The 12,380-nt window shown below is 42.4% G+C and overlaps 1 protein-coding gene across 3 annotated transcripts in view; it reads left to right on the top strand.

Moving 5' to 3' along the window:
• waca (WW domain containing adaptor with coiled-coil a) overlaps positions 1–11,245 on the top strand; it is a 117,484-nt gene extending 106,239 nt beyond the window's left edge. For all 3 annotated transcript variants that reach the window (XM_059972004.1, XM_059972006.1, XM_059972005.1), the window contains 3 exons: positions 6,016–6,193; positions 8,984–9,111; positions 9,795–11,245. In XM_059972004.1, the coding sequence (XP_059827987.1) occupies positions 6,016–6,193; positions 8,984–9,111; positions 9,795–9,864 (376 nt within the window). In that variant the 3' untranslated portion in view covers positions 9,865–11,245. The remainder of the gene's footprint in view (positions 1–6,015; positions 6,194–8,983; positions 9,112–9,794) is intronic.
• Positions 11,246–12,380: the final 1,135 nt, after the last annotated feature.

Genomic DNA, 12,380 nt, shown 5'->3' with positions numbered 1-12,380 from the left:
GGGAGCAGACTTCAGTAATGTACCTCTGACATCATTTCCGCTCGGAGTGGGCGGGCGCTAGGGATTTAAATGCCAGCATCGCAAAGTTTGAATAAACTAGTTTTGAAACAACTTATCGACTGCGTGTCATTATTTCAGTGCTGCGTGTAGCACATCGCTACATTGGTGACCCCGACGGTCCAGACGGGATTTGGACCAAAGATGACCGACTCTTCATCTGTTCACGCAGTTTCGCTAAAACTGCCGACTTTCTGGACGTTGCGACCACGCGTGTGGTTTAGCCAAGCAGAAGCCCAGTTCCAGATTTGGCAGATATCCTCTGATTCCACGCGTAACTACCACGTGGTGAGCGCCCTTGACCAGCAGACGGATGCCCAGGTTGCGGATTTCATACATTCACCCCCGGAAGAAGGCAAATATGAAGCATTCAAAGTGCTGCACATTGGGACCTTTGGCCTCTCATGGTGTGAGCGAGGTGCCTGCCTGCTTCACCTGGACGGTTTGGGAGACAGACTGCCGTCAGCATTGATGAGCGAGATGCTGTCCCTGGCTGACGGACACAAGCCCTGCCTCATGTTCGAGCAAGCGTTCTTGGAGCAACTGCCCGAGGACGTACATCTGCTGCTGGCCAATGCAGATTTCAGTGACCCCTGGAAGGTGGCGGCCCAGGCAGACATGCTGTGGAAAGCCAAGAGGGAGAGCGTGGCGTCCGTCGGTCAGATTACCAGACCAGGCCCGGCAAGGGGGTGCACACAACACGGAGGCAGGAGTGAGGAGGCCAGTGAACAGTGGTGTTTCTACCATCAGCAGTGGGGCACAAAAGCCCGCCGTTGTCGCCTGCCCTGTAAGGGCCAGGGCCAAGGCCAGCTGCCACCAGGACAGCCTCGTGTACGTCTGGGACAAACAGTCGGGATGCCACTTCTTGGTCGACACCAGAGTGGAGATCAGCATCTTGCCCTCGATGGGGTACAACACCCGCAACAGGAAGCCAGGACCCACCCTGAGGGCCACGAACGGCAGCACGATATAGACCTACTGCACCCGCACAGTGCAGCTGCAGTTCGGCGCCAGCCAGTTCACGTGGGACTTCACACTGGCCACGGTGGCCCAACCACTCCTGGGGGCAGACTTCTTGCGAGCTCACAGCCTGCTGGTCGACTTGCAAGGGAAAAGACTGGTACATGCCGAGACTTTCCAGGCGTTCTCCCTGGGTGAAGCCAAGTTGCCAGCCCCACACCTGGACTCCATCACGCTTTCGGACAACGAATTCACCAGAATCCTGGTGGACTTCCCATCGATTCTGGCACTGCGGTTCACGGCAGCCATGCCCAGACATGGGGTACAGCACCACATTCCGACCCAGGGACCACTCCTCCACGCCTGCGCATGAAGGCTACCCCCGGAAAAGCTCTGCCTGGCGAAGGAGGAATTCAAGCAAATGGAGGAATTGGGGATCATACGGCAGTCCCGACAGCCCATGGGCCTCCCCTCTGCATGCCGTTCAGCCTAAAGAATGCCGCACAGACATTTCAGTGGTTAATGGACACGATGGGATGCGACCTGGACTTCGCTTTCATCTATTTGGACGACATCCTCATAGCCAGCAGCAGTCGTCAGGAGCATCTGTCCCACCTCCGTCAACTCTACGCCCAACTGAGTGAATACGGCCTCATGATCAACCCGGCCAAGTGCCAGTTCAGTCTCAATACCATCGACTTCCTGGGCCACAGGATTACCAAAGACAGGGCAACACCTCTGCCCACCAAGGTAGACGCGATCTGCCACTTTGCCCGGCCCAACACAGTCAAAGGCTTGCAGGAGTTCGTTGGTATGGTGAATTTCTACCACCGTTTCCTCCCCTCAGCAGCCCGTATCATGCGCCCTTTGTATACCCTGATGTCAGGTAAAGGCAGGGACACTACTTGGGACGTGGAGGCCGGGGCCGCTTTCTTTAAAGCTAAGGAAGCCTTGGCAGATGCTGGTGCACCCCAGAACAGACGTTCCAACCGCCCTCACGGTGGACGCATCTGACATAGCAGTCTGTGGGGTGCTGGAGCAGCTCATCGAGGGGCGCTGGTAACCCCTGGCGTTCTTCAGCAAGCACCTGCGACCACCTGAACTCGAACAGTGCTTTCGACCAGGAGCTGTTGGCACTATACCTGGCAATCCAGCATTTCAGGTACTTCTTAGAAGGCAGGCCGTTTGCCGCGTTCACGGACCACAAACCATTGACATTCGCGTTCATGAAGGTGTCTGATCCCTGGTTGGCTCGCCAGCAGCGACATCTGTCCTACATCTTGGAGTACACGACGGACATCCAGCATGTCTCGGGGAAGGACAACATCGTGGCGGACGCACTCTCCAGACCAGCTGTCCAGACCCTGTCCCTGGGGGTGGACTATGCAGCACTGGCAGAGGCGCAGCAGGCAGACGACGCGATGCCCAGCTACAGGACCACAGTCTCGGGTTTGCAGCTGCAGGACTTTCTCGTAAGCCCAGGTGATAGGACCCTCCTGTGCGACGTGGCTACCAGCCAACCTCGCCCCATTGTTCCAGCAGCCTGGAGGTGGCAGGTTTTCGACTCCATACAAGGTTTGGCGCACACATCTATCAGGACAACCGTCCGGCTGGCCTCCAGCACATTCTTGTGGCACAGACTTCGCAAGCAGGTCAGTGAATGGGCCAGAACGTGCGCGCACTGCCAAACAGCCAAGCTGCAGCGGCACACTAAAGCCCCGCTGCAGCAGTTCGAACCCACCCCCCGGAGGTTCGATCACATTCATGTGGATATCATGGGCCTCCTACCAGTGTCCCGAGGAGCGCGGTACCTCCTAACAATGGTAGACCGGTTCACGGGGTGGCCGGAGGCGGTCCCGCTCACCGACACATCTGCCTGTTCCTGCGCCTGAGCACCGATTGCAACCTGGGTAGCACGCTTTGGGGTACCAGCCCACATTACCTCCGACAGAGGCGCCCAGTTCACCTCCAGCCTGTGGTCAGCTGTGGCCAGCCTGAGAACACAGCTGCACCACACAACTGCCTACCGCCCACAGTCGAACCTGACTGGTGGAATGCTTCCACCATCACTTAAAGTCGGCTCTCATGGCCCGCCTGAGAGGACCTAACTGGGTGGACGAGCTTCCCTGGGTCATGCTTGGAATTCGTACAGCGTCCAAAGAGGATCTGCACGCCTTGTTGGCCGATTTGGTGTACGGCGCACCCCTGGCCATCCCGGGAGAGTTCATACCAGCCCCAAGGGGGCAAGAGGAAGAACCCGCAGCAGTCCTGGACAGGCTACGTTAAAGGCTCGGCAACCTGGCCCCCGTACCAGCTTCACAACATGGACGGACCCCAACCCATGTACTCAAAGACCTGCAAAACTGTAAGTTTGTGTTTGTACGAAGGGGCGGACACTGGGCGCCGCTACAGCAGCCGTACGAGGGGCCGTTCAAGGTGATCAACAACAACGGGTCCACGTGCGTTCTGGACATTGGGGGGAAAGAGGAGGTTTTCACGGTGGACCGACTCAAACCAGCCCATGTGGACTTGGCGCAGCCAGTCGAGGTTCAGGCACCGCGGCGCAGAGGCAAACCTCCCAAACAGAGGCTGATCCAGACTGTGGACGTTGGGGGGTGTATCGCTGGTTCTGTGGGGGGTGGGGGTTATGTGGCGACCCATTTTCTGCGCAGGCAAACCAGCTCACAAATAGCCAGCACGGGGGGAGACTTTAGTAATGTACCTCCGACATCATTTCCGCTCGGAGAGGGCGGGCGCTAGGGATTTAAATGCCAGCACCGCAAAGTTTGAATAAACTAGCCTTGAAACGACTTACGGACTGCGTGTCATTATTTCAGTGCTGCATGTAGTACATCACTACACTATACCCTTTTTTGTTTGGTAAGAGAACCAAAACCTTTGCTGAGAATTCCAGTTGTGGCCTTTATTACAGTGCAACTGTACTAAAACCTCCCTGTTTTTAAATTCCAACATCTGTAACATACTGTATTTGCCTTAACTATTTGTTGCACCTCCCTGTCAACATTTTGTGGTTCCTCAAATGGCTAGATCCTTCTGCATTTCACTCATTTGCAGCTTCTCGCTCTCTATTTACATAATAATCTGCCTCTTAATTCCTCATACTAAAGTGTATGACCTTGCACTTGACCACATTAAACTCTTATTTGTTAGGTTTGTGTCCAATCACTTAGTCTACATGTATCCTCTTTCAGGAATACAATATCCTCATCACAGTATGCCCTGCAACTTATTTATATATCATTGGCAAACTTTGAAACATTGTATTTGTTCCTTTCCTCAGGTCATTAGTGTAAATAATAAATAGTTAAAGGCCAAGATCTGATCCCTGGGTGCTCTGCTAATTACGTAACTGAAAAGGACACATTTATTCCAATAAATAGCTTATTATAAGTGTCTGATTTTAAGAAACTTTTAAAACAAACTGTTAAAGGTGAAATAAACAACTAATAATGAACAATTTATTTGTGTTTTCTTTGAGTTAAACAACATAACGTAAGCTAGAATAGTTGGAGGGAAAAAGAATTTCCTTTCCCATTTGTTTTATATCTATGGTACAATTAAAATCAATAAAAGACTGATTTCTTTTGTCATGACTCAAATATTCTAAGTACTGAGAAAAAAAATACAATTTGCACAAAGTGAGAATCAATGGCATGACATTCAGTTTCACAGCAACTCTGAAATATTAAAGGGTTGTTTATCCTTTAATGATACACAACCCAGTCTTCTCATATAACCTCTGAAAGGTATAGATAATATACTTTGCAAATATTTTGGATATTCTATTTACCCTGAGCAAAGAAACAAATTTGGATTTGTCTCTGAGTTGTCATACTGTTGATTTGACAGCCAGTGCCAGAAGAGCATAGATTTCAGCTTCAAAATGTTCAGAATATAGAGACATTCAGAATATATAGAAATTCCTTGAGTACTATATACTGCATCTGACAGCAAATCAAGTTGCTGAAACTCACCTGCTCATTCCACTTCAAGCCGTCTGCTCCTGACTGTGTGTCTCATAGATCCAGTAGTACCAAATCAAATTGATCTAAGTTTAATATGAACCAGGCTGGCACTGCATGCCAAGAACCCAGTTGTTGCAGCAGAATATACTATTGATTACAATCTGGACTGAACAAGATAGATGTAGATTGAAAAGTAAGATTGTCAAAGAAATTGGTTTTAATTTAGGAAGTCAGGATAAGAATAGGCGGAGAGAATAAAAGGAAATGTCAGTGATCAGATGGCAAATAGAAGTAATTGATTAATAAAAGCTAAAAAACAAAAAAAATGCATTTGTCTGGAAAGGGCAAAAACATACCAGAAACAGCAAGTCAAACAGCATCCACAGAGGAAGAAATAGATCATATTTCTGATTAATTGATCCTTCATAAGAAAAGCCCAGTTGTGATGCAAAGTACAATGTTTGTACTTGAAAAAATTCTCCTAATCTTTGGATTCAGCTTGAATATTTACATTTATTTTCCAGATAACTAACCTAATCTGCATATGCATCAAATCCTGTAATGTAGCTAATCAAAAGAAAAACATGCAGCACCCAAAATGCTTTTAGTCAGCTACATCTTGTTTATGAAGTATATGCATTGTTTTAATATCAGAAATCCAACCATTTCTTGGTTCTTCTCAAGGTTTCTCAAAAAGTGATATGGTAACGACCAGGTAATCTCTGCATGTTGGTAGAGAATGAATATTGACCTAAACAAAGGGATATCTTATTCTTTGAAATGTATGCAACCTATGACTTTGTGACTCTGAGGCAAGGTATAGCTTATTGAATGATATACATTACTTATTATTATTATGAATTATTGAGTAATTCACAGTTGCAGCTTTGAGAATTGTAGCTACAAATTGACATCCTTCACACTTCAGGCAAATGCTTTCTTAATGTAATGCTATAAACTGCTTTTTTGAAATTAAAATTAGTGCAAATTACCACTACCTAAATTTTTGCAGCAACCAGAGAAGTCCATCACCGAGTTCAAATCACATCTCAAGCAGCAGTGCGACTTCAGTATCATCAACTACAACCGCACGTTCTTCATGTTCATTGACGCCGACGCTAGTTGCACATTTCAGTGAAAATCTTATTAAACACGTTCAGGGTTGGCCTGCCGATCATGCGGAAAAGCAAGTAAGTGAATTTCAGTTTGATTTTGAAATAATAGATGTACATTTTGTTGGATGTTACTTCAACGAAATTGACATTAGGAGTTTAGATTTTTTTTAGAATATAGATCATCCTTTTTGTCACATGTTCATCAAAACATATATTGAAGTACATTATTTAAGTCAATCCTGCTTGGTGACGCAATAATACCAGTGCTGGACTCCGGAGCGAAGGTTCCCAAGTTCGAATCCAAGTCGGATTGAGTTAGCAATTCGGCCTCGTAAAAACAAGAATAGGTTGCTATGGAAACACAGTTATGACAGTGCCCCGATAACTCCACTGCCGAGTTAAGGGCTATTCTTGTTTAAGTCAACAATGTGCTGGAGTTATCCCATAAATGTCAGAATGTTTCAAGTGCCAAAATAGCATGCCCGCAATTTGCTTAATCCTAGCTCATACATCCTTGGGAATGTGAGAGAAAACTTGCATGGCTACAGGGAGAATGTACAGGTGCGCTGGGAATTGAATCCTGATCTTACAGCTGCTGTTGTAAAGCCCTAACACTAACCACAATTTTACCTTCTTGCTTTGTATTTTAATGTTTGAACTTTTCCCTACAACTGGTATTATACAAAAATTGTGTTATGCTTGCAAGAGAATCTTGACTTTTTTCCTCTCGCACTTGAGTAAAATTGTGTAGATCCAAATACTGACTTTTTTTTTGCTGGAGAATGCTATGAGTAAAGCTTGCCCAGGTACAAACTGGTATTTGTACAAAAGGGATTTGGAATCTCGAGTAAAAAGTACTTGAAGCTAAAAGTAAGGATGCAGGAAGAAAATAGCATGAACTAAGGCCAAGTATACAGATGTCAGCACTTCCAAAGGAAGCTCAATGATGTTTGTGACTGAAGGTGGAATCGATGCACTATGTAATGAGACAGATTTTAAAGAAAAGGCATTTGATAAATGAAAAATTAAACATATTGAATTGAGAAGCAGTTAAAACCCTTAATGAAGGTTGAAGATGGCTTGCATTCAACTACCTTTCATTTTCAGAGGGAAATGAACACCTGATACAGATCAGGGTTGTTTTTAAGGAGTAGAGTAGTTTCTTTGAAATGTTTGATTTGAAGTTTTGTTCAGAACAAATGATGAAAAAAGCTACAGAATATGGATTGCAATAAAAAACATTCTAACCAGAGTAATAGTTAATTTTAATGAGTGTGTAATGTCTATAAAATCATATAGAACTTTACATTGGAACAGCTGATCATCCCAGTCTACCTCGAGAAAAGGTTCTTGGGCAACTGAAAGGTCTGTAGGTAGATAAGTCATCCGGACCAGATAGTGTACACCACAGCGTTCTGAAAGAACTGGCTGAACAGATCGTGTTGGCATAATTAATCACTAGATTCTTGAATGGCTCCGGAAGACTGGAAAATTGCAAATGTCACACCACTCTTCAAGAAGGAAGGGAGGCAGAAGAATGAAACTATAAGCCAGTTAGTTTGACCTCAGTGGTTGGAAAGATGTTGGAATCGGTTATTAAGGATGAGTTCTTAGGGTACATGGAAAATGTGATAAGATAGGTCATAGTCAACATGGTTTCCTCAAGGGAAGATTTTGCCTGACAAACCTGTTGGAATTCTTCGAAGAAGTAACAAACAGAAGAGACAAAGAAGAATTGAATGATGTTATATACTTGGATTTTCAGAAGGCCTTTGACAAGATGCCACACATGAGGCTGCTTAATAAGCTACAAGCCCAAGGTATTACAGGAAAGATTGTAGCATGGATAAAGCAGTGGCTGATTGGCAGGCAAAGAGTGGGAATAAAGTGAGCCTTTCCTGATTGACTACCATTGACTAGTGGTGTTCCACAGTGGTCTGTGTTGGACCAATTCTTTTTACATTATATGTCAATGATTTGGATGATGGAATTGAAGGCTTGCATAATTTGCAGATGATATGAAGATAGTTGGAGGGGCACGTACATTTGAGGAAGTAGAGAGGATATAGAAGGACTTCAACAGATTAGGAAAATGGACAAAGAAATGGCAGATGGAATACAAATGCCCCCGGCCCAGCCAAACTTGAAAGTTTGGGTGGATGCTGCGCAATGTGTCCCCGTTCCAAATTCTACCCCAGCCGGCAGCCTATCAGCTCTCTCCATTCGCATCTTCTCTCCTCATCTCTCCCTGGCAAAAGACCGTGAAAATCTCTCTTCCAGACTCACGAGAAAGAACAACAGCATTCCAAACCCTGTTATCTCTAATCATAACCCAAACTTTGCTGCTACAGAGAAATCATTACATTATCAGTCATACTTCCAGCATGTTACACAGGAGTGAAACTCCACAGCATGTTGCAATAGTATCTCCACATCTTCTCTATCGAAATAATCATAATTTTGTTTCTCCATTCATGCTCTCCATGATCTCTGTTTTGAGGAAATCAATCCCATCTTCTCCGGTATAATTTGTTTTCTTGGTTGCGTGTGTTGCGTCCATTCTTTATTGCCAGTTGTCCTCAAAAGTGATGAGACACTGCCACTTTGAACCAATGTTTTATTTCTGATTTAGGAATTATTTTGCATAACCAAAGCCTCATATTTGAAGAGGTGAGAGTTAACAATATTGATTATATATTTGGATGATGTGCTGATTCAGTATAACAGAATTATTGAATTTATCCTAAATTGGTTTTAGAATGTCAAAATGTAAATATGTATTTTGTTCTAAAATTCCACATTGCATGTATTTTTCACTTAATTATTTGTATTTGCAATTTAATTTAATAGTAATTTTATATTTAGGCATCGAGGCTGAGAGAAGAAGCACACAACATGGGAAGTATTCACATATCTGAAATTAGTACTGAGCTCAAAAATTTAAGGTCTTTGGTCCGAGTATGTGAAATTCAAGCAACTTTGCGTGAGCAAAGGTAAGCAGTGCCCCCATTTATGATTATTTTGGTGAATCTATTATCAAAGAGATTTTTAAGTCCATTAAAATGACTTCAGTTTTTTGTGTAGCTATCAACAATTTTTGTTCTGTCCATTCTGTCCATCAATACGTTATTAACAAAATGAAGTGTAGATTGTAGGTCCAAATAATTATTCTTGAATAAAGCTTAGCTGCCCCCCGCCACCCTTTTAAACTTTCTGTCATGTCATCCTGGCTGTTTTCATTGGGCTTGGCTTCTATTAACTTCCTGTTCCCATATGAGAAAGGGGAATTTTTAATTTGTTTAAGTATTTGATTCTGTGTGTCAATTTTTACATGTATTTTGTAAAGCTTGCCACATCTCTGTTCAAATTGAAGCCTAATAGAAGACAAATTGCATTTCAGTAAGAGTGGTAATTTAGAATTTGTATGCTCTCTGCTGCAAATTTGCCTTCACTATACCTGTCATGTTGAAGTCAAACTTAAATCAAGTAACTAAATATTCTGATATTTAATTAATTACAAATATTCACATAAGTGCTAAATATAAATGATTCTTTATGAGAAGAAATTTAAGTATATTCAGAAGCCTATTTTCAATTGGCTGCAGATTGAAATTTAATCAGTATAATTGTCATGTCAATGTGTTTACTGTCATTTCTCCACCCTCCATTCTTACAGGATACTGTTTTTGAGACAACAGATTAAAGAGCTTGAAAAACTGAAGAATCAAAATTCCTTTATGGTGTGAGGACTTGTGAAGAAATTGCACATGGTTTAAAGCCAGGGACTGTAAACGTTTGCCCAATCTTAAACTAAAATTTTGAGCTGCGTTTGAGAAGGCTTTGGACCGTGGGGCTGGGCAAAAGGGTGGAATGGGAGGGGGACAAGGAGGGTTCTAATTCAGGGGAGATAAAGTGGTTAATTTGTAAACCCTTGAAATGTAGATTTCTTGTAGATGTATCCTTCACGTTGTAAATATGTTTTGTAGAGTGAAGCCATGGGAAGCCATGTGTATCAGAGCTTTGACATCTGAACTAATCAATGCTGAGGTGGCTAAATACCTAGCCTTTTACATGTTAACTTGTCTGCAAACTAGCTTTGGTAATTTTCATCATTCAGTGAAATGCATTTCTTAGAATGCTGGCACCAGCCAGTGTGCATCACGGGCTGCAACAACTGGAACAGTTTGGTCAGTATACAAATTAGCATGGAGCACCTTCAGATTCCACAGACCCAGTCAGGCAGAGCTCCGCAGGCAGCTTTCTTCATTGCAAGGCAATTATTTTTTTTCTTAAGGCATTGTGGCCAACGCACTTGGGTTCACCAACTTTTCATTCCTCCTTACAGCAGTTCATAAGTTGTGTGCTGTTGTATGAATAAAATAAAGATTGTTGCAGTAGGTACATTACAGATTGATTTCTTGTATGCCTACCTAATTGCTGTGTATTTGCATTTGTGTCCTGTTTTAAAACAAAAAAAAATGGGAGCAGAGAAAGATTGATACAGGGCATATGTGTATTTATTAAGCGGCTGAAGCCACTAAAAAATAGTAACAAAAATTCAATGTTATTTGCTAACCTTGTTGACGTTGGGAAAAAGCTGGTTATTCATGAGAAAATGTATGTAAATATAATAAACTTTTGTTGTTTAAAGCACTGGGTACCCTTCTTTTTATTCAGCTACTGCATATAGGAAGCTGAACTGCTCTGGCAAACCTGATTGGGAGTAATCCTTGTTGGATGCTTGTTTTTCTTTGTATAGAACTCTAGCTTTCAAGAAGAGACAAGTTTGTGAAAAATTGAATGACAGAACGTTTTTTTTCCCCTTTCTGTAAGTGATTCTGTGACTAAAACAAGAACTTCAACAAGGATTTTGGATTCCTTGCCTGTAATTGGCTTGTGTAAAGTCTTGGTTTACCTGTATTACTATAATGACACATTTAATTTGAAGGATGTTTGTATTGTAGCTAACTGTGCAAGTAAGGTGCTGACTGCTGTTCTTTTGCCATCACAATACGCTAGATCTGTGTAATTCGAGCACATGGCCATCATTGGGAAAATGGTGGTAAAGCTCAGCTTTGTATATTGTTTCCTAAAGTATATAAAAAATAAAACTATGCTACCACTGGATATGTTCACTTTTCTTTCATGAGCAGGTTCACACATGGGGTTTACCACACTGTTAATTTACTAAAATCTTTGATTAATGAAAACAGTTATAGCTGTAAATAATTTACAAGTATGTGTTTAGCAAATATGACTGTCAGAAGTTTATTCGATTTTTTCTACTACTTGTGCCAGCACTTAACTTTTATTTATCTTGGTATTGCACAAGTTTTTTTGAAGGGTGGTATAGAAAGAGCTGAATTTATAGATGCATTTCTATTAAGGCTAGCAAATTGGTTTGTAGACTATTTCTTGAAGTTTAACTTGCTCTTAACTATTGGCTTTGTTATTAACTATAAACCATTGCTTATAGCTTGCATCTGAGCCTCTGCTCTATGATTGCATTACACAATTAACCTTAATCCAATTTGAACAAAAATCAATTACTACTTAAAATTTCTGCTATCTTAATTGTTTTTGTATTGTTATTCATTTGATAACTTTTAATGAATGCTTCCTTTCAATAGACACCCAACTATATTCAAATTTGTTTTGCCAGGAACATTTGTTATTTCCATTTATCTTTTTATACCCTGTGAAGAGAATTCATTTGTTTCTAAGCGCTAAATTGGTCTGTTTACATTTATTAATTTGTTTTATCATTCCTCTTTGAAAACTTGATGTGCTGGAAAGTTACATTAACAAGGTTGCTCAAATCAAAGTAATTTCAAAGTATATACTATATTTCTGGTTGATCTAGACTTCTGAAAATGTGTGTGAAAGATGTATAAATGCTACTTCATATTTTTGAAATGGCTAAATGTGATATGGAACACTTAGCTGCCCATTTGCTTTTCGTGTTTTATTTTTTGTTAGTCTCATGTTTTTTGTTAGGGAAGAGGAAAGTGATGAGATCTTTCAACTACTTACAGTTATATAACAGAACAACAGGTCATTTGGCCCAACTTGTCCATGCTGTCCAAAGTGACTACTGGAGTTGGTTTCATTTGCCTGCTTTTGACCCATATCCCTCTAACCTTTCTCATTCTCATATCTGTCCAAATGTCTCTTAAGCATTGTGCCTGTATCTTCCACTTCCTCTGGCAGTTCATGCGATATACCAACTGTTCTGTCATTATAAAATATTCATACTATTCAA

The sequence above is a fragment of the Hypanus sabinus genome, chromosome 6 (genome assembly GCF_030144855.1).
Source record: "Hypanus sabinus isolate sHypSab1 chromosome 6, sHypSab1.hap1, whole genome shotgun sequence".
Classification (NCBI taxonomy): Eukaryota; Metazoa; Chordata; class Chondrichthyes; order Myliobatiformes; family Dasyatidae; genus Hypanus; species Hypanus sabinus.
This window is presented reverse-complemented; position numbering and strand designations above follow the sequence as displayed.